Genomic DNA, 25507 nt, shown 5'->3' with positions numbered 1-25507 from the left:
CAGTGAGCCAACAGACATCACATCTACAGGAAACCTAGAAGAAGAAGAAAGCACTTTTTAAAAAATATTTATGCTTCTAAATGATGCCAAATGTTATATATACTTCTTAATCTCCACTGTTAAAGACTTTGCTTTCACAGTGTTTATATGTTCTCAACCATTTCTTGTTCATATGTTTAAAAAGTTATTAAAAATAATTTGACGTAGATAACAGAAACTGAAACGTGCAGAATTGAAGTCAGATCTTTTGCACTATACGTTTATTTTATTTAAATTCATCAGGACAACAAAATTGATGGAGAGAACTGGATTTATGAAGTAATTTTTATTTTTATTTTATATACACCCCCTCTCCCTTTTTCTCATTTGGACCTTCATGTATCCTGGTTCCCACTCCATACCAGAAGGGGGCGGTAATGCACCATAACGTTTTTTTTACCAACCTATTTAAAAACACCGAGAAGGTGTGCGTGTGCGTGTGCGTGTGTGTGTGTGTGTGTGTGTGTGTGTGTGTGTGTGTGTGTGTGTGTGTGTGTGTGTGTGTGTGTGTGTTACAGCTGCAAACATCTGGACTCCAAACTGCAGCTGTGGCTCATTTCTCTGTCTCATTGTTCATCAGTGGGAGCAGAGCCGAGGACTCAGACATGACGACGAGGAGCAACAACCCGCGTGGCTTCTCCCTGAGTTTGCTGGCGGAGGAGGAGGCAGCGGCCGTGGAGAGCGCCGTCAGGGCGGCTGTGGACTCGGTGGTGGCGGTGATGCGCAGCGCCTGCAGCCGGACGCTGCTGCAGCTCCAGAGGAGGCTGGAGGAGCGGGAGCTGGAGATCAGGAGGCTGGAAAACAAGTTGGAGCAAAGTGAGAGCGAGGTGAAGCTGCTGCAGGAGGAGGTGGAGAGGAGGCAGCCTGCAGTCCCAGCCTGTGGTGGGTCAAACCAGGAGGAGGAGGTGAACCGGAGCTGTGGGTTTGACCTGCGTTCATGCTCCTCATCATACTTTAGAGTTATTTCTTATAATTACTGACTCTTCCAAAAAACTTCAAATACACCGTCGGTTGTTTTTCATTGTTTGTGGCAGAGTCAGAAAACTTTGTGCTCATCCGCCCTGGTTTATCTGCACTGACAATTTTATAGTCAATGTTTTTCATAAAATGAAACTGAATCGCTTCGTTGTCAGTCTAATTTCAATCTAATGTTCTTTCTATAGCTCATATTCACAAATAGAACAAGATGCAACATCCTCTGTTCTGAACCCTCAACACGAGTAACACGACCGAATAAACCCTATGAAACTAATGTTTCTCTATAACCAACTCCATGTCAACTTTTTCAGAGGTCCGTTAAGCAACCGACACAATCTTCAGACCCAAGTTCATAACTTCTTTTCAAAATAAAAGCTCTGAAATTCAGCTCAATATGTAAAGCATGACTGCAAAAAAAATAAATGAAACCTGTGCTTGTACTTTTAAGACAAAGTTGCCAAACAGGAAGTGATGTTGTGAATGAAGCGGCTGTGTGTCTGTGTCAGTCCAATATGGACACTGCACGTCCCTGGACCATGAACAATACATATGTCAGGTGTGAAGCTGATAACAAGATAAACCTTCCACAGACATGCGTTGGTGGAATTTAGATGAGGTGACACATCTCCGCCCACTTATCTCTGCAGTTATCTGTTCATCAGGTGCTGGTGGAGCAACAGCCGCTCACCTTTCCCCGAAGCCCGATGACACAACAGAGGCCTTTACCCACCAGCATGCCCAGAATGGAGCTCCGTCATTGGAGGGTGAAGGAGAGGCTGGAGGCATCGCCTCCGTGATCAAGGAGGAACCTTCTGATCTGGAGCCGGTCATTAAATGGGAAGTGTGTGAGGGGAGTCCGCTGGACCAGCAGGAGGGGGATCCTGCAGCTGAACATCAGCGTCAAGGAACAGCTGCAATGAGAAGTAAGCTGCTGTCGTATCCGTCTGGATGAGAGAGGAGCAACAGTGGTGGATCGGCTGGTGTTTGAAAAGTTAAATGTGCAAAAAATACAAATGAGGCTGTTGCAGTGGAAAATGCCGGAGTGGCTGCAATAAACACTGCGATGAATTCAGATGTATATTTTAATAATGTGTTTTATTTGTTACGACAGGGGTTACAGCAAAGACACTTGACAAGTGTTTAAAAAGCAAAAGTAAATAAATTATCAGAAAATACACATCATCTATTTTCAGCTCAATATTCACACAGAAATCTACACCCTCGAGAGTGCTCGAAACCACCCCTGTGGTATTTCCTGCAACAGTAGGTGTCTCAAAGACCATAATTTACCGTGACGACACACACACGCACGCACTCACAGTCATTTCTCCATGACCCACAATTCAATTTGGTCTTAGAAGATGATAAATGTGATTGGTTTTTTTTTATCCCTGATTCAACAATATAAACATTTTAATTTGCAGACACACTCGTTGATTTTGTGGCAAAAACTGCAAATTATCAGATGAACAAGCCGAAGACATTAGAGGAGGAAGACGAACCTGCTGCCAATCTGAAAAGGAGAGGGGGGTATAGATTTCTCCATCCTAAACATTTATATATATATACAATTGAGTTACAGTGAACATTATTTTTGAAGGTTTTATTATCTGCAAACATTAAAATGTCATAAAATGTAAAATTCTTTATTTTGAATCCAGGGAAAGGAACGGATGCCGCCAACCTGAGATGGAGGAAGAGGTGGTTGTTGGGAAGAAACCTTGTGTGACTCCTTCATCTGCACGAAAAACAACTGTTCCAAACAACAGTGTGAGCGATATCAGCTCACCACAGCCTCACTGGCAGAACAACAACGGCTCAGTCACTTCAAAGTTACTTGCACAAGAGCCATGTCAGCAGCCAACATACATCACCATGACAACCCCACAGCCTACATGCGACCGTAAGAGCTCAAAAATCATTGTTATCACAAGTTATTCCAAAGTCAAGTTTATGTATGAGACAAAAAAGTTTAAAAACTCAGTTCAGACTCAATAATCTGAGCTGGTTTACAGTAACATCAGTCACAGCTTGCAATAAGAATAAGGAATCTAAAGTTCCTAACAAAAAATGAAATTCATTGTTGTGTTTTATCTTCTGTTCTTCTTCTTTTTCTTTTTTAAAGCAATACTTCTAGAGGTCCTTGTTTCACTGGAGACCATCAAGCAACAAAACACAACTGTTCTTCAAATCCTGCAGTCAGGAAATTCACCCGGAGCGCCGCTTTCTGAACCTCCAGATGTCGGCACGCTTCCCCTTCCGCTCCAGTCGGTGCAGGACTTGAGATGTTTGGAACAGAGACTCTCTGCTGAGTCAGAGCTGAAGAAAAGAATGGTAAAAATAATGTTTCCTGTAAGGTTTGAAACATGATAAGGATAATGAAAGTAGCATAAACCCTCTAGTTCCTCTCATAAACTCATTTTCATTTATTAAAACTGGAATTAGACGTATTTTCTTCTATCAAACTCTAATCTGCAAAAAAAACCTCCAACTACTCTTTTGGTTTATAGTTCAAGAGGCTGCTGATTTTTATGTTTTGTGTTTCTTGATTGTAGAATGAAAGGTTGCAATTTTAAGTTTTAAGATCTTAAATCAGTCATATGCTATTTCTATCAGTCAAAATATTCAGACACGAATCACTGATTTCCAATTTTCCAGCTTTTGCTGTTTCCCCCTTGGACATTTTTTGAAATCTTAAATCGACATTCACATCTTATTTTGTGTAGAAAGCTACACACTGCATACAGCAAATTAAGTAATGTCCACAACCTACCACTCTCCAGATCTCGTACCTCGGCCTGTCTGGAGGGATGACGACCAAAGAGAGCGTCTGGAGGATAATGGCCAAGCTCTTCACGAACACTTTGGCCAAAAACATCAACTGGAGGGGGAGAAATAACAAGCAGAAGATAGAGAACCTCACCATCAAAAGAGTCATCATCAGTGAGTGAGCTATAGTAAGAACAGACCTCTAAATCATGCAAAGAGTGGAATTTGGTGTGCAGGTTGCACCGGGAGGGGTGGAACTAGAGAAACTAGGTTGCCCTAGAAAGGCAGGCAGTGGGTGCAGTAACCTCTTTTCAAACTTGACCTACTTCCCTCCTCTCCTGCAGATGCAGTTCGGCAGAATTCGTTCTGCAAGGATGCCGTGGATGAGGAGATCGAGCGATTCATAAAGCGCTGGCTGCAGCTGGCAGGGGACAGAGATGGAGGACGAAAAAGACGACAGGAAAAGGGCAAGGAGTCCGCCAGCATGCAAGGTTACTGCATGGATGACATGTTTACTCATGTGATTGAGTAGTTTCAGAAATATCTGCAACACTAACTTTATATATATGACAGCGATTTTACTTTTATCGTCTAATGTTTAACTGGTAAGTGGTCTGAAATGATAGTAATAACAAAATACATTACAAAACACGTCTGTAGGCAAAGGAAGATGCATGAACACACACATACAACTGCACTTAGTGTTCCCTTTATCATATTTACTCTTGAACGTTAGGTTCAGTAGGTAAAATAAGTGTATACACTTCCTTTTCAATTCATAATTATTGACAAGAGTTGCACTATTAGCATTATTGCTTTTGTCTGTTTGGAGTTCTTTGCACTTATATTTAGATTTTATCATATGATTAATCATATCTGAATATTTGTTTATAATGTCAATCATATTTATTTTCACGCGAGAGAAGGTATTCATTGGTAATTGAACTTATCATCGGCATTGTTCAGTTGTTCTTGTCAGGGATGTTGTTTATAAAAATAAAAAAGGGTTGTTACACCTCTGCTGCAGGACGTGTATTTAAATAAGTGTTAAATTGATGACGTGTTATTTTTTATTTTAGATCCATCAAGGAGATTATGTTTTCAACTGTGTTTGTTTCTTCGTTAGATTAAACAAAAAATACTCAACCAATTTCCATGAGCTCATTCAATTTTGGTGCAGATAAATGTCGGAAGACGGATCCAGATTTTTTTGTTTTGCTTTCTTTAACATTGAGAGATGATTGAAAGGGTGTTTTTCTACACCTTCATTGATTTCGCCAAGAAAAATCTTACATCTTGAAGTAAAAAAATATCCAAATAATACTCCAGATCAGGTGAATGTAAAATAAATTTATTATGTAAAATATGTATGCATAATGTTTAGATCTCTTCATTCCTAATCATGAGCTAATTGGCAGAAAAAACAAGCATTAGCATTTATGAAGTTGGCTCATATAGGTCACGAGTAGGCGAGCCGCGGTCGGGTAGAGCTTCTTTTTCAAGATAAACTGGGAACTAAGAGAAAAGGAGGCGTTAAAGATGTTTAGTTGTTAATATTTGTTGAGATTGTTTATATGTGAAATGTAGTTCAGAAAAAAAAGAAAAGGGGGAAACTCAAACCACCATTTTTATTTTTTCTAAAAATCAAGCACTTTATTTCATTGTTGTTTTATAATCTTTTTACTCGGTTGAGTTATTTCTCAACTGGAATCTTTTGAGTTTTAATAATTCGTTTTAATTTAACACCTCCTGGTTGAATTTCCATGCTTGTGACCTTGTGGCGTAAAGCCGGTAGGTGGCACTGTGGCCGCCAAACCGACGCCCGTTAACGCAGAAGAAGAACAACACGACACCGGAAGCAAACCTTCGACTCTTGCGCAGCGAGTTTTTGTGCAGCAGCGTCAACGTGTGTGTGTCGTGGTTTGTGTTGTTTCACGCAACAGTGTTGTGTGCACGTGCTCGATGTGACTTAAAGAGCGTGCGCGCGTGCTTGGTGTCCCCAGAGAGCCGTGACGTCCCGCAGCCGCCTAGCATCCCCAGCTAGCCTGTTAGCTTCCCCCAGTCACCGCCGCGGGCCCGAGTCGAACCATGAATTCGGTCCAGAGCAGAAGTTTCCCGACGAACCTGCGCGACGAGGAGACGGCGCTGGTGGAGAACGCCGTCAGGCTGGCGATAGACTCGATCCTGAACGCGCTGTCCGGCGTCCACAGCGCCAGGACCCGCGAGCACCAGCGGACGGTGGAGGACAGGGACAAAGAGATCCGCCGGCTGGAGCGCAGGCTGCGGGGGATCGAGCACGAGCTGCAGGTGCTCCGCCGGCAGGGGTGCACCTGCTCGCTGTTCGGGAACGAGCTCGGCCCCGGCGGGTCTCACACCTCCTCCGGGGACCGGCAGAGGGGAGAGCGGAGCGGGTTCGAACCAGGCTGCCTGGACCCGGAGGTGACCGCGGGGCAGCAGGAGTGTGAGATGAGCATTTCCGGTGAGTAGCGATGAGTGTTTGAACCATTACACCTCTCTGGACTTTTAAGAACTCACAACTACTTTTTACTCAGGGGCTCGAGTGAGCGTCCTCTCACCAGCTAGTTCTGAAGTGTCCTCGGGCAAGACACTAAAGCTCACACCGTCCCTTCTCACAGAGACAGTGCTGCACACAGATGCACTGAATGAATGAATGAATGTGTGGATGTGAAACTTTATAAATACTGACCAGTGACTTCTGCAGAGCCCCTGGAGATCATTTGTTCTTATCTTGTGGGAACAAGTTCTTTATTTTAGGAAGATGTTTGTGTTGTAATCCTTCAGATTCTCACCTGGGAATGTCACACTATGACATTCTGGTCACAGGATTATCAGGAAGCAGTTGCAGGCCCAGCCGACAGAAGAACTGTGTCCCAGTCATAATATTCAAGAAACCCCTGAACAGCTTTAATGAACTCAGTGTGGAAATCTTCCAGACGTCTGGTGAGAAGGAGCCGGTCGTGTTCGTGGAGCCGTCGACCTCCAAGAGGAAGATGAAGAAGAGCGGACCTGCCCAAACCGAGCCGGTCGTCCTCGTAGGTGCTGCCTCCTCTGGAGAGACGTGGAGTCACTTTGGGCTTTTCATCCACCAGGAGAAGACGAAGCCAATCAGCGACCAGACTGACGCCACTCCTGCTCCTCCTGTGAAAACCTCAGTCACAGAGGAGGAGATCGAGACTCTGTCTGAGGCCATTACTGACAATTACCTAAACCGTGGCAGCTTGGTAGACACCACGAGAACTTTGGCGGAGCAAACTAGCTCCTCCTCGCTCCATGTGTTCGTCAGGTTAGCTGTGGACACTTAGCGACTCCAGGAGCGAGATGTTGCTGCGTGAACTCAGGGAAGCTGCCGGCAGAGCAGGAAGTTAAAGGGCTGGAAGACATGATAGAAACATCTGTTTACATCGATGAGGAGGTGCCCAACATCTGGCTCTGCCTCACTGAGGTGATCCGCCCCGTGCCTCAGGAGGCGTCTCCGTTGATGAGCGCTTTGCTGAAACCCAGAGTGTCGTACCTCCTCGACAGGCTGCAGCGATGACTCAGTCCAACCTTCACCTCCTGCTCCGCTCCCTACTACCCCCCCCCCCACACCCTCATCCTCCCGCTCTAACCTTCCCCCACCCCTGTCCTCCTCCTACCCAACCCTTCGGTGTTCTGGTTAAAATGATGCTAAAATAAGAAATGAATGAGTTAATGTGATCTTTGGAGTTGAAGATGAAGTGGTCCTGGACTTTTTCAGAATGTATAACCATTAATATATGCAGTGTTTATTTATATAATTATTTATCAGTTTGTACCTGAAACACCTTTTTTTTTGTCTCTTTTCTCCACAGTGGGTCTTTTTGGGAGACCACCCTCACTCATCTCCTCCCAAAGCCCTGAGTCGGCTCCTCTGTCGTCCCCCAGCAGAATGTGCCTGGAGCAGGCCTGCGCCTCCCTCTCCTCTGAGACTTCAGGTGTATCGGACGCAGCCAGGCTTCTGCCTTCATCCCCCAGCAGCCTCGTGGTCAAAGAAGAGCCGTGTGACATCGACGCAGTTTTAATCAAGTGGGAAATGAGCGAGGAGAGATTCGGGGAGTGTCAGGAGAGCACAGGCAGTACATGTCAGGACGAAGAGAGCCTCGCTGTAAAAAGTAATTTATCCAACATATAATTCCTATTGTTTATAAATATGAACATGAGCATCAGGATCTGTTTGTTTGAATGTTGCTTCAGACGACTGAGGGCCCAACTTAAATAGAGTCATTAATTATTATTATAATTTTCTTATTTAAATCACATTTATGCACATTTCAAACTACTTCTATGTTTATTTTGTGTAGCAGCAAAATGTTTTCCAAAGTGGAGCATGTGATGGCGCTGGTGTTTTCACATTTCCAGACGTTTACCCAACGATTTAGTGAAATGACAAAAAAACTGTTTCTGATCACTTTAGAAACACATGACAGCAGAGAGAGAGCAACGTTCAGGGAGGAACCTCAAGTGGACAGAGATGGACACCAGATCACAGAGGGAGAGCACCTGAGGTAAGTTACTGCATCGACACAGACACTGAAGTAACTCACGACCTCAGTGGCCTCATCAGGTGCTTTGGGGATTTTTAACCTCCACCAACTGAACAGATTGACCCCAAACTTGTCTTGGTATTTTGAATTTTAGAATAAATATTGTCTGGCCAGAGATAATTCATAATTTTTAACAAAATATTTCTGTATTTTTACGACGCAATTATAAAAACCAGAACGCTGCGATTCAAAGCGTGACGTCTTCTGGGGATAATCGGAAACGTTTCTGTAGTTATAGAGTCAAGAAGGATTTGACACTGAGACCAAACCGTTTATCCACACTGAGGCCGAACTTACACGCCCGTCAGTTGATAACAAGTCTTCATTCAGCATCACATGGTTCTATTAAGCTGCCTACAGCTGCACAAATTCTTTATTTACAGCTTAGAAGTTTGAGAGCATCAGATTAGTGATGGTGACATTAATAATAATAATATCCCGACAGTGACGAATACGCACCAGCAGACATTACTAACCTTGTAAAACATAAATCTGTTCATCCGTCAGTCATATTATCGGACTTGACGAAGAGTAACGTATTTTATTTGCCCATAGATGCTGAAATCAGAATAAAGCTGCATATCTCCTCCTGTGTTTGATCCTCTCTCACCTCTTGACCTCCTCAGGAACAGGAAGAAGGGCGTGCCGATGTCCGAGCTGCCGGAAGAGGCTCAGAGACTGAAGCGGGCGGCGTGGAGAGCAGCGTCCAGGCGTTACTACGCCCGAAAAATAGCCCGGCAACAGGGAAACCCCTCGCGCCGTAACCCCTTCCCCCACATTTCAGCGTCACAGTATTCACAGCCTCTCTCCTTCGTGGAGAAGAGGAGGAGGACGCTGGTATCTCATCTACCCGAAGAGTCTCAGCTGCTGCAGAGGGAGGCGTGGAGAGCCGCGTCCAGGAGGTACTACGCCCGGAAGAATGCCCGCCCCCAGATCGACCACGCGCAGTACGGACACCTGCTCCAGCACGTGGAGCCTTCTGGAGAGACGCAGGAACCTGACGGAGCCGGATCCCACAACAACAGCGAGGGAATCATGTGCAGCTGACACACGGATCATGTCTGTAGAGATGCTGCATATTTAAAACTTTACGACGCGTCGAAAACTGGACTGTGTGAATGATTTTATTTTTGTCATCGTGTTGATTTGTCTCAGGTGTTATGATCTGTTTTAACTTTAATCTCTGAACTCTTGACTCACGTTTGAAACTTTTCATAGTTGAATTATGCAACTAACTATATCTGTTTGATTTAGATTTTTATTTCAGTGTGAAACTAATGAGTCTTTTTTTTGGAAAACTCTGCATGTCTGTACAAAATGCATTAATATATTCCGAGGCAATATAAAGCTTTTTATATATTACACCTCACAGCCACTGTATAAGTGCAGTGCCCCCTAGAGCGGAAGATCTGTAACTACAATCAGCTGCAAGCTTAAATTATAAACTCGACATCTTTATATTAATAACAGGTGAAGAAATATTAGATTTGTTACTGTTACAAACTTGTCATTTTGTTAAATAATAAATAATTTCAATACTGCTGTGACATTGTGTTTCCCTGTTTGTTATCAAAGAACACTTCTTTCTTTTAGATGTTGAACCAAGAATTTTTATTTGTGATTCAACAAATGATTAAATGCATTAAAACTACACAATATACATGCAAATCACACAAACCCATGAGTGAAGACAACCTTTTGGACATTATGCATGACAAAGGGACAATTCAATATATTTATAATTTTATTTGAGGATATTCACACTGAAATCAGACAAACAATATGGAATGGTTGTACGGTGATGTCAGCAAATACTACTACTGTTTAATGAATGAGAGGAAGAAGAACCACGACATTTTGGTTTGATCTGTACCTCATCTCTTTGTGTTCTCTGCCTCCAGACCTCATCACTGTGGGTTTCGAACCGTCGACACGTCGCTCCACCTGCCAGCAGCTGAAAATAAAAACACACAACACACTCTTGCAACACGCAGGTTGTTTGTGTCTCTCTGGAACCTAAAGATAATAATTACGCTTTACCGCAGCGGCACTAATACGCACAGCTGATGTTGCACAAGTGTAGTTCGCTCCATGTGTGTCACGACCAGTGAGTGTTCATCTCTTCGCTGTGTGAAACATGATCTGTTTGACAGCTGCTGCGACAAATGCACCGAGAGAACAGGCGCGTGCGTCCTGCTCCGGCTGCAGAAATAACCGCGACACTGATGCGCGTCTGTTGCGTGGTCCGAGCGATGACACGGACAATCCGGGCTGCAGATAATGAAGCCTTTGACATTTTTAACACGTGCTCGCCTTCATGCTCCCGTTTCTCCATCCCAGGCTGCAGAGAGGGAACAGGGCTTCACTTGTTCAGCTGCTGCCTGAGGCCGGAGGCTTCAGAGAGACAGAGAGAGACAGACAGAGACAGAGAGGGGACACGGGGTCTTTAACCTGCTGGAGGCTCAGGTCTGGGCACGCAGGGGAGATAACGCCCATCCTGTTTGTGGCTGTGTGCTGTTGTAATGTTGGACGTAAACATCGCAGCCATCTCAGGCTCGAGGGGGGAGCAGGATCCTCTAACGCTCTGCTGGCAGCTGCTGACACGATTTGCATGAAGCTTTGTTTTGGGGCAAACAGCCTCAACCGTCCTTTCACCAACGACTTGGATTTTGCCTGAATGGTTTTTTAAAACATACAACATACAAACAGGCTGATTTCTGTGCTACTGGAAATAATTTATCCGGATTCCAGCCTGGATGAAGGCGCAGACTGTGGCTCGTCGCTGGAGGACCTTTGCGCACTGGACGGTGCGTTTACAATCCAGATTAATGGCTGATGTTCATCAGACAGATACATATTTTTAATCTGTGATCGTTGCTACAGTTCTGTGAGTAGTATTTCGTTAATATTTAAGAAAATAACATTTAAATATGAGGAACTAATCACCTCACTGTCTACAGTGCCACTGCGCCATTTGGAACAATTCTCTCCTCGCTATTTGCTTCTTACTGGACTTTAAATTCGACATTTTTTTTAAGTGTAGCTTTCAATGATTGAGTACAACTGGTAGAATATATACAAATAAACGATTTAAATTACCTTTTATTCTGGATAAACTTCAGATTCTCCCCCTTGGAACCTTTTCAGGGCTCTTTGTGCCTTTGGATACACCTGCGCACTTTTGGAGATGCCCATAGGGTCCATAGATTTCTTTTTGTTCTGTTGGACTCTGCTCTCGCGAAAATATATCCCTTTGAGTTTTTTTGCTCCAGTCCAAAAGAAAACGGTCTCATTGATTCTAAAATCCCAGCAGCAGATGATCTGTAGCCTGTCAGAGATGCTCCAGGGTTTGGAAACGCACAAAACACAACTGAAAGTGTCTGAGAGCTCAGCTGCGCACCGACTGTGACTGGTTCATTAGAACCAACTGTATGACAACTGGATGGGCCGAAATAAGTTCAAACCATAGGGGTAGACCAAGGTGTATATGAGGAGTGGGTTTCACTGCTTAAAACCATTGTCAAGCTTTTTTTAAATGGCATTTTGGAGCTGGTGTCTTATTGGTGCCAAATTGGCCATTTGGGGGGTTTGGGGGCCTTTGGGGCCCTTTGAAAACGACCCTGTCCAATTTGATCACCCCTACATGTTCAGCATACATGGAAGTGTCCTTTTTTGCAGGGATTGCTGGGAAGAAGAAGGAGGTTGTCGAGGTTGGGACTCTAGTGAGGGAGGTTCAGGCCCAGCCACTGTGAAAAGGTAAGAAATCCTCTGTTCTGCTGGGGCCTGTGGTGCCCAATGTTGGCCCAGGGGCACACTGGGAGGGTGAGCTCCACGTTTGGGCAGAGAACCGGAGGTTTTCAGGTGTTTTGAGGTGTTTAGTGTGTGTTAGATATCAGGGAGGGCCAGTGTTGGGTGTGCATTAACGAGGAAACATGGAGGCACGGCTAGGGGGAGCCAGAGCTGGGCTGAGAGGCAGAGGCCTGGGCTGAGTGGAGAGCTGGTGTGTTTTAATTCTCACTAAACATGGAAGAACTCCGGGTGTCACCTGTGTGTCAGTCTTCCTGGTTATTATCGTCGTTGTTTGAATTAAATGAGCCTGAAGGTTTCTGAGACTCGTGCTGTCTCACAGCCTGAGGTCTGCAAACACAACTCACTGAAAACACAGAAACTCATGGAAACAAGTAGAGAAAGTAGAAGTGAAGGAGTTCAGGAGTAAATGTGATCGGATGTAAACGCGTGTGTTTGGATCAGTCCTCAGCTCTGATCATAGAAAACATCCAAGATGGCTCCTCCACCGCAGCACACAGGTGAGACACTTCCTGATTCAACCTCAGCTCGTGTGCACAACAACAACAACACTCACTCTCACTTCACTTCACTGACTTTAAACTTTATTATTTATATTTATATCTTCATTTACATTGAGTTTCTGCAGAGACTCATTAATACCAGAGCTGCGTCACTGAAACTCAACTTTGGGTTCTGGGACTGAGAAGTGGGAGTGTTCGTGTTCAGAGGCAGAACTGGCACCGAGCTGTGATTGGATAATCCACAGATCAGAAATCAATCAGGGGACGTAATTAACCCTTCAATTACTGGTAATCGAATCTAATAATTAGCATATTAATTGATTAATTAAAGAAGAAATCAACCCTTGGTGTAACTCAAAGCCATAACAAATACATGTCATGATCTGGGTGATGGTTTTAAAAAAATATGATAAAAAATAATTAGGTTTTAAGAATAATTTCAACTGCACAAAGGGTTAATTTACTATTATGTATAAACACAAAGATGTTAGATGGATCAAAATCTGATTATTTTGGATTAAATATGAATCAGACTTTCTTTTAAAAGGAGACAAATAAAATAAATTCTACGTTTTAATCGCATAAGTACCAAAACAACAGCAGTTAACCCTTTCATTACCTGCGTCTCTACCTGCAGATTCCATAATGTGTTCACACATGAAGGATTTTCTCCTGCAGGAACGTCACCATCTGTGGAAACAGGAGCACACAAATAGAAATATATCACATGAGTGTAATTTGTAAATAATTCTTCATTATAATGAAATATAAACCTTTTATCGGCACTCGTAATTGAGGGTAAAATATAAATTCATGGGCAGAGCAGATGATTTTCAGAGAAAAGCTGAAAAAAGATCATTCCAAAAGGGACTTTTTACTGCATCTAACGAGGATTTCATCACATTTTCTGAGATCTTACAATTGAACGCTTCACGTGGGTTTGATTGAGTGAAACAGACACGTGTGTTCTGTTGATTAATTACAATTAAACGCAACATCTAAAGTTAACCTGAAGGTGAAGGGTTAAATCATGACGTCACTGCTCTCAGTCCACAGTTGTGGTGCTGAAATCAGATGGTGTGTGTGTGTGTGTGCACGTGTGTGTGTTGGGTAAAATACTGCTCCATCTGGTGGAGGAAATAAAAAGCCAAACAGAAAGTGTCCGTGTGTCAGGGAACTGCTTCGACCTGTTCAGACGTGTAGTCGTCGGCTTCGTCCAACAACCACGTGGTGGCTGTGATGTAATCTCCCAGTGGAATGTGTGTGTGAAGTACCACAGCAGGCATGTGGAGCCAAACGGGGGGTGGGGGGGTTATCAGGATACTAAACACACACTATATATATCCTGCTACTGGGGAAGAACCCTCCCTGTTTGAATCAGGTGTCAACAAGATGAGGTGTCAACAGAGTTTCTCACGTCGTTCAGGAGTCAGATTGGTTTTAACTTGATCTGGATTCACACCCGTGACCTCGTGTCTAATTGACAACAATTCTGCTGCATTTTTGATTTTGATTTGAGGATTGCATCAGAACAAGCGCTCCCACTTCCTCCCTCCACTAATGACAACGCCTTGTTACCGCTTGTGATGCAGAGCAGCGGAAATCTGTTGCCGAGGGAAGAGCAGAGAAAAGTTTAAGGACAAATAAAATGAAACCAGAAGAAAAAAACAGCCGAACGTGGTTAGAACCAAAAATAAATAAATAACAACCTCACTGAAAATCCCTGTCGCACGACATCAACAACGAATCAGGCACGATTATACTTCTTGTTGCCGGAACGACAGATTCGTGATCTTCAATGCAAGAAAGTCCTGATTCTCATTTTCCCCCAAAATCATGTAGCTCTACTTTCATCCATCCATTAGCCTCCTCTTGTGTGAGCTCGTGTTGCAGAGGCAGCCGGACATGCCCCCTCCACAGCCACACTTTCTAGCTCTTCCTTGATTATCCTGAGGTGTTCCCGGGGCAGATGGGATATGTAGCCCCCCCCCCCCCGGGTCTACCCCTGGTCCCAGTAAAGCTCTAACAGAAGGAAGCATTTTAACTCTAAGTATCTATCTTTGAAAGTAGAGCGGCACCATGTTACACTGAGGATAGAAGCCTCTTGTTATGAAACCGACACGTCTCTCGGCTCATTCACTCATTTGTTTTCCCACTGAGCTGCGGCTGAAGCTCTGTCTCGGCCACTAGCTGCTGCTGCTGGTGTCCTCCTCGCTCAGCTCGCTGCTCAGAGCTGCTGCTGCTGCTGCGGAGCTATCGGCTCGCTCCATAGAAACACACAGAGAGCAGCCTGGTGCTGAAAGGCTCCAGCGCTGAGCGGAGCTGTTTCACAGACGGGGCGAGGCTGTTAACTGCTTCACTGCTGAAACCTGCAGCCGGGGAGGGGCAGAGAAATCACTTCCTGATCGAGACGGACACAATCAACCGAATCAGTGTTTCTGTGTTGGACGTTTATGAATAAACTTCTTAATCTCTCGTTTGTCTTGATTTTCAGGAATCAACCTCATCAGGACCAGCGTCGCCTTTTTGTTGGGGGGCGTTAACGGCACGAGCTGAAGTTCCTGAGCGAGACATTTCACGTAAGATGCTACAACTGTCCTCCAGGGTCACAGTGTCACAGTCCATCATGAAGTATTCTGTGAGATTAACCATGAAATAGTTTTTACAGAAAACATTTCAGGCTTTAAGAAGCAAAAGAATCAGTTGGAGATGACAAGAACTTCAGAGATGAGCTGAACACAAGCTGCTTCATTTTGATAAATGCAGCTTCCTCGACACCATCGCTGACCTGAATCGTCTTCTCTCTTTCACAGACGTCCACAACTTGTCTCAGTGACCTCAGCTTCTGAACCATGATGGAAGAGGACATCATCGAGGACCGGGCCAAGCTGAAGCAGGGCCTCGTCAAAGTGCTCCAGTGCGTGGCCACCATCTCCTCAGCCGCAGCTGTGGTTAACCCCATTTTTGGCGTGGCCGGCTCCCTGATCCGGGTGGTGCTGCACCACGTCGACGACGAGGACATCCGCACCCTGAAGAGAGAGTTTGGCACGGTCCACCGGGGGCTGGACCAGCTGTCCCAGCAGAATCGCAACACGCTGGTGCAGATCAAGAAGGAGACGCTGGACGGCCAGTACTGTCAGGTGGAGGAGAACCTGAAGAACCAGTTCAGAAAGTTCATGGAGATGGTGGAGGCGCGGCCCGAGCACCGCGAGCGCAAGAAGGAGGACTACGAAGTGAGCTACGCCAATGACTTGGGCGACCAGAACCTGCACACGCTCTACGATGGCGTGGTGGGAAAACCGAAGCTCTTCAGCAGACCCATCCTGGAGGTGTACCTGAAGCACTCGCAGGGCGACCGCCGCACCATGGAGCGACTCTGCACGCGTCTCACCTACCTGTTCTGCATCGGCCTCATCGCCCTGATGGGCTACGCCGCCGTCATCGGGGACGATGAGGAGAGCCTGACGGAGGAGTGGGCCGAGAAGATGGAGCACGTGCAGGAGAAGATGCAGGAGGCTCTTCACAGGTGCCAATGAAGAAGCGGTGATGAGAAGTCTTCAGGACTCGCAGGTCCACATTCCCGCTGTAACGTCCTCCTCCTAAGTTTCCTCCGCCTCCTTTAAGCACTTTGAATTTGCTAGAATTTGAGCAACAGTGTCACATTTTCAAAATCACATCAGTTTCTCCAAACCTGCATCTCTCCATGGTCCTCACATAGTTTCTCTCCAGGTGGAGGTAAAGTCCAGAAAATCAAAGTACAACGTCTATTTGTGATGGATCCGGAATCTGACCGTTTAAAATGATGACAAAAAAGATGAATCAGCTGTGGGATCATCTCAAATCATCTTGAATCTAAACTAGGAGCTAAATATCACATCTATAAATTGGGCTTCAGTGAGTGAGATCACAATCTGTCCCGCACCACAATGCACTTTTGGAAAATAACTGCTAATACAGCTTTTATTGTGAAATATGTTATTACACTACAAAGAAAAAGCCTGTTGAAATATACAAGTACTTCACTAACGAGTCAAGGCGGCTGCCATTGAACCTAACAACGCTACAGAGCCTCTTTGAAACTAAACAAAGTTCTATCTACGATCTATAACATGAAAAACGCTAAACAAGGAACAAATATAAAGTCTTGTGAGCTATGAATGTAACTACACCCATTTAATCATATGTTCGTCAGTCTGTGGCGTGTGATCACACACACACACACACACACACGTGAACATTGTACACGTCTTATGCACGGAGATCATGATACATTACACACACCTGTGGCCGTCGAGCGCTAATTTAAAATGCTGCTGTGCTGAGATATTTACTTTTTCTTCACTTTAACTGACATCATCAATACGAAAATGAAAAATTCAACACTAACAGTACAAGTTAAATGTACAACGGAGTATTAAGGTCACGTTGAAGAAAAGAAAATAATCCGATTTGAGAATGTCGAGAGGATAAAGTCGTAATTTAATTCACGTTACGAGTAAGTAGCCTTAAATTAGGACTTTGTTCTCATAATATTTGACTTTATCGTTGTAAATTTACAAAAATAAGTTCTTGTACGTTTATTCTCGATTTGTCAAAAGATTATTTTTCCTTTTTAAAAAAACGAGACGTGTTCCAACACTAAATAAAATGTCCACAGCAGATGCACTAAATCTAAACCAAATATACTGAGCTCCATGACGTTGTTTATTTTATACTGATTTTACTTTATCGATGTGGTTTCACCTTCTTTTCCTTCCCCTCTTCGTTCTACCGTCTCGATCGCTGCAGGAGCTGTGTTGTTCTAACACACGGATGCAATGATCAGTGGGTTTCTCTGGGTTTTGGTCAATAAAACATTGAGTTTTGATTATCTGGTTTATTCTCAGCATCAGTTTTACACTCAGCTCCTCTTCCTCTTGTCTCGTTCGTCCTCATCTGACCAACGTGCCTAAATGGGCTATTTTTGTATTATTTCTTTCAAGGGTTTTAGGCATATATTATTGTATAAGGCATTATTACTGAAAAGTTTGTGTTCTACAGATAAAAAATAATGTTTGTAAATGTGCGTCGTGTTTTTTTTTAGTGTTCAGCAGACCGGTGGCATCAGACGGGTTTGATCGCTGCAGCACGACTCTGTGTTAAACTGGTTTGAACGCCACGTCTCTTATTGTTACAACAGATTCTGTCTATGCTACGTTCATATAGTCAACGTGCTGCAGACCTCTTGAAATGTCTCATGTGTGAATATGTTGCCTTTTTTTGTTTCGCAGCACGATAAATAAACATGAGTGAATAAAACCGAGTTGATTCTTTCATTTATAAAAAAAAAACAGCAGTGTGGAGAAATATCCCAATATGAGTTAACGTTCTGATAAAGGATCAGTTCAGTGTGATAAAGGTGAAGTATTTGTAATTTAGAATAAACCGCCAGAGGATTATTTAATAATTGATGGTTACCTAATATTTGGATTACTAATTTATCACAGTATTAAAATCAGACATTAACTGTGTCAAACTGACCAAAAGTAGAAGTTTTAATTACTGTGAAATGTACGATGATGGCCATAAATATGTGGACAATGTACAGTTTGAGGTACAGCCCCTGTGGCTCCATTTAACATTTGAGAAGATGGTAATGAGTGTGCTTCTAACAGTTCTAACAGGGAAGACAGTTTTCAACATCATCATAATAATAATTCATGTGTCAGTGTTGGACGGATGTGTGTTATTGAACACAGTTCGGAATGAGATGCTCAACAAAGACATGAGTTTAATGACTGGGTGTCCATGTACTTTTGGCCATATACTGTTTTTTGTGCCTGACGAAGACAAATGTGAATCTCAGGCTCAAAACCGGTGATAAAATATGAATAGAAATATACTGTATGCATGTATTTGTACATGGCTTATATTATTTTAGTGTATAGTTGCAATTATCCTTATTTTCTAGGAAATATCACAGAAAGAAATATTTAAAACCCATTTGTCTCATTCTCGACTGTAAAATTAAATTGTGCAAATTTTATGACGGCATAAAAAAAATCTGGTTTCAAATATTTACATTTATACACAGTTAAATGTTTTTGTTTGATTCTTGTGTGAGTGAATCTGATCCAATTCTCCTACAACTGAATATTTATTCTGGGAAAATAAATTCAAATCTTTAAGGGGGAGTTGACAACACAATACTGGAATGTAAAACTAAAGTTCAGAAGATCACCAGAGAGGGACGGAAAGGTGTAATTTACTTGAGTGTACACAAGAGGGCGTGAGTACCTCTCTACGCCCACACTACACCTGTTCTCCCTGAGCTCCCTGAGGGCCCACAAGAGACATGAGGCATCGCACATGTGTGTCTTCACCCTGGACAGACACACACACTGTCTGCAGGGGAGCAACACACACAGCATCAGAAGAAGGGTTGTGTGGTGTGTGTGTGTGTGTGTGTGTGTGTGTGTGTGCGTGTGTGTGGCTGAGGTTAAGTACCTCTGGAATGAATGGACCTAATGCCCATCCAGCTGAACAGGTTTGTCTTACATCCTAGAGTGTGTGTGTGTGTGTGGGGGGGGGGGGCAAACAGGAAAATGTGCATAACAGGTGTTTGAAAATGCGCAAAGCTGAGAGAAGCTTCACCCGCAGACCCGCACTGACGCACGTCCTCTGTCATGTGATGGTGCTCAGTGTGTTTATGTCCTCATGACTTCAGAGAATCTAAGTTGTCTCCTGGGGGACACGCGAATCATTTCAGACACGAGAATTCAGTTTTACGCGCGCGGGGAGCTGGAGTCAGCCACGAGCTGGAGTCTTTATAGTTCACGTGTTGGAGAAGAAACGATTTGCGTAAAGGTTTTTTTTTTTTTTTTTCCTGGTGAGGGAGGTTCAGATTGGATTCAGTCAGGGCGCGTCGTGTGCGCACGGGTGGAGGAGATGTGCAGGTTTAAAGGGATCATCATCGTTTAGTCTTGGCACCGATAGAAATATCACTTTCGGTGCAGCATCACGTTTGAATGGGTTCTTAAATTGGATTTTTATTTTGTGGAGATAAGTCAGACTGGAGCTCGGTGACGCACGTCACATCACAAACAATGTGCGGTTCACAGCTGCGCTCATGACAAACACAATCTGAGTGAATTCCCTGCAACACAAGATGTTCCAAATAAACTACAGATTGAGGGCGTGAGGCTCAGGTCGTGTGTAAACTGAATCCATGTCTGATCTGAGGTGTGTTGGTGGTTAGTGTCATCATGATGTGACATGGAATTATTATTTTAACTCTGACAAAGAACAATGATGGTTTCTCATCGTCTTACCTCAAGTTTGGAGCCTTCCAGCAGCTGAAGCGCATTGTGGCGATGAGGCTTTTGCGCCAAGAGCGCAGGAGTCTTCGCTCAGAGCAAAACACAACGTCCACAAAGAGTGGGGAATAATTCACCCACGAAAAATATGATCTAATTTAAAATTAGCTCCGATTTGTCGAAAAGATGCTGAACCGTCTTTTCACGATGACACGAAGACTGAAAGGAGAAAAGAACCAACCGCATCTTCACCTCCTGCAGTTTGCGCTGTTTCTGTCTGTCTCTCTTTCTCTCTCCCCCCTCTCCCTCTCTTTCTCTGTGTCTCTCTCCCTCTCTCTCTCTTTTGCAGGGAACAAGTGCGCATCGCCTCCTCTTTTTTTCTGGCTCCTGTTCTTGGACCCTCCTCCGTGGATCCACAGAGAACCGTGGGAATTTTCTCAAACTCGAAGGAGAAAACCGAAACTTGTTTGCAGCTGTCGGAGGCTCATCAGGCGTGAAGGAGCAACAGAGGTGGAGGTACAGAGAAAACGCTGTTTATAAATGAATGTGATGAATGTCCTTATCTCCCGTTGGTCAATGTGCTGTGAGGTGTGTCCGGGGCTCTCGTCTGTGCGTAAAATCCAACCATTGCGCATTTCTCTGTGGGTGCGCATGTCAGGTGAACACTGCAGTTTGGACAAATGTTGTCTTTCTGTATTTTAAAGGTTGATTCCTAACACGGACTCACTGTTTGTATTTCATAACTTTAGATTTGACTTATTTCTTCTTCTTCTTCTTCTTCATAAGCAGAGACAGTTACAGATCATGTTAAGACACGAATGAACTAAATTAGCTTCGACGTTGATTTGTGTTTGGGTCCATCGCAGACAGGACACTGCTGTAATGTATGTTTGTCTCGTTTGGATGAAATGGTTGATATCAAACATGCTGTGGCCTCGGTTTGCTTCTGCTGTGCTCTGCGTCATCAACAGACCCAAGGGCGTCTGTGCCATTTTCTCATCCAGGCCCCCATTTTGTTGACATGATGTCATTACCTGCCTCCCTTCATTTTATTCTGCTGGAGGAGCATCGCACTTTTAAAATAGCCCAGTTTGCGTGATCGAGATTTGAGGAGAGTTGTCTTCAAATCCTGCGTTTGTCACATTATCGATCTGCAAATGAGAAAATGGAGGATTTTATTCTTATGTGACTGAATTAAAGTCTCCGACAGGGCCGTGCACAGACATTTTGAGAGGGCAGGTGCTTCAGTTAAAGAAAGGGCCCCCCTCAGATAATTACTTGTATAAATAAAGTGCATCTTAACACGTGTGTCTGTACACAGGAGGACGTTTAATACTCATCAACATTATTTACACATTTTTAATTCAGCATTGATGCCATCATGGGCCGGAATAAAAAACTCATTTACATTTCGAAAAAAGAAATTGAAATATATAAATAGAGAAAAGGGGATTTATTGAGTCGGACAGATGTTTGAGCACAACCTGGAGTTTACGTAGCTGCTCTCCAACGTGTATGTTTTCATTCTGTTGGGTACTTTATGCACCTGTTGGGATTCTGGAAGCTTTTTCTCACATCAGTGCTCCGTAGAAAATGATCTTTTTTTAGGAAAGAAGAATAAAATGTGTGTTAAAGCCTTTAAAAGCATGAAAACACCACTTCCTTCATTATAGTCAGAAAATACATATTAATACTCGTAATACTCATACTTTGGACCTTTCTGTCAAACATTTCATTTCTTTCTCCTCGAAGCTTGTTGATGTCTGACAACAGATTTTGTCCCCGTGTCCCAGAACATGTCCAACTCATTGGAGCGGGTTGTGGCCCAGAAGAAGGAGGTCATCGAGGCAGTGATGGACATGTTTGACAAGGGGGCAGAGGTGTTGGCCAGCGCCGTGGGCGAGCTCTTCCCCCTCTGTGAAGCCGCCGCCCCGGTTCTCCGCCTGGCCCTGGACAACGTCCACAGCAAAGAGGTCTTTTACGTCAAAGAGCAGTTCCTGGCGGTGCGGAACAAGCTGGACGTGCTCTCCACGCAGCTGGAGGACATAGACTGCGAGATCAAGAAGGGGAGGCTGGACTCTCAGTACTTCTCCGTGGAGGAGAACATCAGGAACCAGTTCAGGAAATACATGGACATCCTGGAGGCGAAACAGCAGTTCAGGGAAGTGAAGACGCGTCTTTTCCTGGAGCACTTTGCTAAAACAGGGGGAGAGAAGAACCTGTTTGTGTTATATGATGCTCTAATGGGCACTAACAGCTTTGGAGAATCAGTTTTAGAGTTGGTGGAAAGGTAAGCTGTTGTTTTCATCATGTTTATATCACTGCATCTCCTCCTTTGACTCTGACTCTACTTTGGATTTCAGTTGCTCAGGATAGAAACATCTCCTTTGTTTTCAGGTACGTGGCGAGGAACCGCCGTCTCCTGGAAGAGTTCTGTGTCCGCATGAAGGAGCTCTTCTGTTTGGGCCTGATCGCCCTGCTGGGCCACTGCGCTTTAACCCAGGGCCAAGAGGAGGAGGAGGACAAAATCCAAGAGTGGAGCCGCAAAATTGAAGAAGTAGAGTCCAGGATGAAGACAACCATCGAGGTCTGCACCGCTGCCTTCCCAGAGCAAGCCAAATTAGACGCCCAGCGACTCCTGCAAGAGAAGGAAGAAGAAAACCTGCAGGACACGACTCAGCAGCTCCTGGAGCTCTTGGTGAAAAAGTACGATTGGGTCAGCTGGTCGGTGCGGCTCATCAACCACTCAGGCAGCACGTACCGCAACTGGCGAGCAGGGGAGCACTTTCACCATGTGGCCGGACAGAACTGGTTCGAGGTGCTGCAGGTGAACAACATCAACCTGGTGGTGTCGTACAGCGTCAAACCGCAGCCGGTGCCCCGCGACTGCATCCGGCAGGTGATGGAGGGTCAGGGGAAGAAGGGGAACGCCCCCGCGGTGGTGGAGGTGTTGGAGAAGCAGCTGTGCGGGTTTGTTGTTCACGCCGTCAGTCGCCACAAGGAGTCTGCAGCTGCCTGGAGCTTCCCAGAGGAATGTCACTACTGGGAGAGACACAAGAACGTGGCCGTGTGCGTGCACTCCGAGTAGAGCTGTTCAGATGGTGTAGGTTTGTGTTGCTCGTCCAACTCCAGGAGTTTATCAGGAAAACTTGAAAGTACTTTATTTTAATTCAGGTCAAAATACAGTTTTAGTCGAGCATAAAGTAAAGCTCGAAGCTCAACCTGACAAAGATGCTGAAAATGTCACAATGTTACAGAAAGTTTGAGAAAAAGAAAATCTGGATGATCTGGATCTGCACCAAAATGTAACGGACTCTCCTCCGACCCATAATGCATCACTCCAACAAGCTTTGTGTTAATCCGTCCAGTAGTTTTTTTGGTAATCCTGCTGACTAACAAACTAACAAACTAACGCAGACAAAAACATAACCATCGGAGGTAATTAAAATACATTGTGAAGTAAAAGACCCTGAAAGTATGAAGTACTTTAAATCAAATACATTCAAACTTCAACCTCCAATATCAGAATCAACAACTGCCCCAAAAACCTCTCATCAGTCGGGCTCGAGTATTATCTGGTAGTGGTACTATAGTATCAGTAGTATCAGCCAATACAGTGTTTACGTATGATATTCAGCTTTGCAGTGCAATACCTATCAGGTACATATTATACAGATCTTTTACTGAATGCACTTTTATTATCCGTCAGTCTTTTTACAGTAGATGTTTGAATTATGGACGTATCCTGTAAATGTATTTATTAATTCACGCTGCAGCTGTTTAAATATTAACTGCTCGCATGTTATAAACCGCGTCGCTGTGTGTGTGTATTTGTAGTTTTTGAGTTCCTGACCAGTTTGTTTCCAACTAAAAGAGTTTCTATCGATACACGTGAAAACAGGGAGCGTCTTTATGCTTCTCCTGCATCTCGGTCATAATCCAGCCTCCCATTGGAAACTGCTTCTGCTCTGAAGAGAGGATTTTTGCTGAGGCTGCATCTGCAGAGCCGTGCTCCCATTTTGTCTCGGCTCAGCAGACTGGCCCATTTAACTCTGACAGGAAGCGCAGAGGTTACTTTTTCAGGCACGAGAAACAAAGAGGCTGCGAGTTTGGCGCCGGAGACGTGACAATGTGCCTTGTGTTCCCCGACACATTCAGACCCACTGATGCCGGACCGAAGCTCCTGGACCTCAGAGCCACTGCTGCCTTCAACTGCCTCACGGGTTGTGTTAGATTCTTCATTCGTACTTTTTATTTTTGCAAACGTTTGGTGATAAGTGACGACTGCTGTGTTTGTTTTACTTTCCCCAACTAAACACGAGGATTGTTTATGTCCAGTTTTCGACCTGTGTGTGATGAAACAAGTTCTTTCTGCGTGTTTACTTTTATTTATTTGATTTCTCTGTACGTTTGAAAATCACATCATTTGTTTGTCATCTATCAATCTGCTGTCGTATGAGGGACAAACCAATAGTCAGGAAAGAACGGATGGATGGGAGCATTGGTTCGACTCCTGACTGGCTGGACATGTCTCTCACTCCATGTCCTGTGTCTCCTTCTCTGTAACTATCACAATAAAGACAAATAATCCCCACAGTTGGTCACATTCAATCTCTAAAACCAAACAAATCCTCATAATACAAGCGCCTGATCGATGGACGGATTCTTTTTATGCCTTATGACAATTATTGACAAATTACAAATAATTAATGGACGTGCGAACAAGCATAATCTAATATCTGTCTCTCTTTTCTTGTACAAATGTGATTTACGCAGCACTGTTAGTGTCGCTGCCCATTAAAACCAGGCAGTGCTCCCTCAGCAGCAGCGACTCCGACTAATTTAATGGATATTTACACATAAGTCAGCATTTCCTGACCGCAGCTCCACTCTCACGGTCCATGAATAACCTCTGGCCGAGCTAATATCCTGCAGACGAGCAGCAAAGTGCTTGGCTTTGCAGAAAGGTGCATCAGTCATAAAGCCTGGTGTAGGTGCGGAGCGGGCGGCCATCATGTGATATCTCAGAGGATCTGGAGGGTCTGTAGCTGCTCTGTCGTAACACAAGCCTGCCAGAATGCATCAGCTTTTATCTGTGACACACATCGCAGTGCAGGAGGAAGTGGAGTGTGTTGAATCATCGTTTCTCTCTGTGTCTGCAGAGGAACGATGGCTGCTGCCGGAGGGATGAGGTTTGAGGTTTAGAGGCGTCGCTCATGAAAAGGAAGCAGATTTGTGCTTTGAACTGATTTTAAGCCGAAATCATTTGAATTTTAAATGAAGGTGATGTTCCAGAAAAGTGCTTTTTTGATTTTCCCGTACATCCAAATTATTCATGAATAATGTTTCAGTGATCGAATCACTGGTTTCTTTTCAGCGCTGAGGCCTCAGCGGAGAAATGTGTGTTAAATAATGTGTTTTGGGACAAATTCAAATTTTAGTTGTTCTGCAGCTTTAAAGAAATAATTTTGGAAGATACACATGCACTCTTTAATTCTGAGAGAGAAACCAGAAGGACATTTGTTTTATTATT

General features: G+C 44.1%; 4 protein-coding genes and 1 long non-coding RNA gene across 7 annotated transcripts; 4 read left to right on the top strand and 1 right to left on the bottom strand.

Annotated features, from left to right (window-relative positions):
- Positions 1–441: 441 nt before the first annotated feature.
- On the top strand, positions 442–4805 carry LOC109642158 (uncharacterized). 3 transcript variants are annotated; one of them, XM_020106833.2, is made up of 7 exons: positions 442–957; positions 1680–1940; positions 2442–2547; positions 2679–2920; positions 3143–3351; positions 3801–3974; positions 4131–4269. In XM_020106833.2, exons 1-6 carry the CDS (start codon positions 645–647, stop codon positions 3966–3968), a joined length of 1299 nt encoding a protein of 432 aa, XP_019962392.2. In that variant the 5' UTR covers positions 442–644; the 3' UTR covers positions 3969–3974; positions 4131–4269. The 3 variants fall into 3 exon arrangements, with proteins under 3 accessions (XP_019962392.2, XP_019962389.2, XP_019962390.2); XM_020106830.2 differs by having other exon boundaries at positions 444–957; positions 3801–3960; positions 4131–4805; XM_020106831.2 differs by having other exon boundaries at positions 446–921; positions 3801–3960; positions 4131–4805.
- Positions 4806–5593: 788 nt separating this feature from the next.
- Positions 5594–9916, top strand: LOC109642159 (uncharacterized). Its single transcript, XM_020106834.2, has 4 exons — positions 5594–6265; positions 7638–7937; positions 8240–8330; positions 8996–9916. The coding sequence occupies exons 1-4, from the start codon at positions 5875–5877 to the stop codon at positions 9414–9416; spliced, it is 1203 nt and encodes a 400-aa protein (XP_019962393.2). The 5' UTR covers positions 5594–5874; the 3' UTR covers positions 9417–9916.
- A 183-nt stretch (positions 9917–10099) lies between these two features.
- Positions 10100–20130, bottom strand: LOC109642157 (uncharacterized). The gene is made up of 2 exons (XR_011245973.1): positions 19990–20130; positions 10100–13369 (listed from the first exon to the last, which is right to left on the bottom strand). It is a non-coding gene; the product is annotated as an uncharacterized lncRNA (long non-coding RNA).
- Positions 11036–17977, top strand: rpz (rapunzel). Its single transcript, XM_069537990.1, has 4 exons — positions 11036–11176; positions 12048–12125; positions 15174–15258; positions 15493–17977. Exon 4 carries the CDS (start codon positions 15532–15534, stop codon positions 16213–16215), a length of 684 nt encoding a protein of 227 aa, XP_069394091.1. The 5' UTR covers positions 11036–11176; positions 12048–12125; positions 15174–15258; positions 15493–15531; the 3' UTR covers positions 16216–17977.
- A 30-nt stretch (positions 20131–20160) lies between the features above and the next one.
- LOC109643962 (uncharacterized) lies at positions 20161–24570 on the top strand. The gene is made up of 3 exons (XM_020109219.2): positions 20161–20490; positions 21768–22264; positions 22372–24570. The coding sequence occupies exons 1-3, from the start codon at positions 20161–20163 to the stop codon at positions 23060–23062; spliced, it is 1518 nt and encodes a 505-aa protein (XP_019964778.2). The 3' UTR covers positions 23063–24570.
- The last annotated feature ends 937 nt before the right edge of the window (positions 24571–25507 follow it).

Source organism: Paralichthys olivaceus, chromosome 13, assembly GCF_024713975.1.
Source record: "Paralichthys olivaceus isolate ysfri-2021 chromosome 13, ASM2471397v2, whole genome shotgun sequence".
In the NCBI taxonomy this organism is placed as follows: domain Eukaryota; kingdom Metazoa; phylum Chordata; class Actinopteri; order Pleuronectiformes; family Paralichthyidae; genus Paralichthys; species Paralichthys olivaceus.
The sequence above is the reverse complement of the archived record's forward strand: the minus strand, read 5'-3'. Positions and strand labels throughout refer to the sequence as shown.

What these genes read in the sequence shown, in the direction of transcription:
- LOC109642158 (XM_020106830.2), top strand. Translation starts at nt 645, where the DNA reads ATGACGACGAGGAGCAACAACCCGCGTGGCTTCTCCCTGAGTTTGCTG. An exon ending in AATCTGAAAAGGAGAGGGGG is followed by an intron (nt 2,548 to 2,678) that starts GTATAGATTTCT and finishes TTTTGAATCCAG; the next exon opens with GGAAAGGAACGGATGCCGCC. An exon ending in CAGAGCTGAAGAAAAGAATG is followed by an intron (nt 3,352 to 3,800) that starts GTAAAAATAATG and finishes ACCACTCTCCAG; the next exon opens with ATCTCGTACCTCGGCCTGTC.
- rpz (XM_069537990.1), top strand. Translation starts at nt 15,532, where the DNA reads ATGATGGAAGAGGACATCATCGAGGACCGGGCCAAGCTGAAGCAGGGC.
- LOC109642159 (XM_020106834.2), top strand. Translation starts at nt 5,875, where the DNA reads ATGAATTCGGTCCAGAGCAGAAGTTTCCCGACGAACCTGCGCGACGAG. An exon ending in GTGTGAGATGAGCATTTCCG is followed by an intron (nt 6,266 to 7,637) that starts GTGAGTAGCGAT and finishes TTTTCTCCACAG; the next exon opens with TGGGTCTTTTTGGGAGACCA. An exon ending in AGAGAGCCTCGCTGTAAAAA is followed by an intron (nt 7,938 to 8,239) that starts GTAATTTATCCA and finishes TGATCACTTTAG; the next exon opens with AAACACATGACAGCAGAGAG.
- LOC109643962 (XM_020109219.2), top strand. Translation starts at nt 20,161, where the DNA reads ATGCTGAACCGTCTTTTCACGATGACACGAAGACTGAAAGGAGAAAAG. An exon ending in AAGGAGCAACAGAGGTGGAG is followed by an intron (nt 20,491 to 21,767) that starts GTACAGAGAAAA and finishes CCCGTGTCCCAG; the next exon opens with AACATGTCCAACTCATTGGA. An exon ending in GTTTTAGAGTTGGTGGAAAG is followed by an intron (nt 22,265 to 22,371) that starts GTAAGCTGTTGT and finishes CTTTGTTTTCAG; the next exon opens with GTACGTGGCGAGGAACCGCC.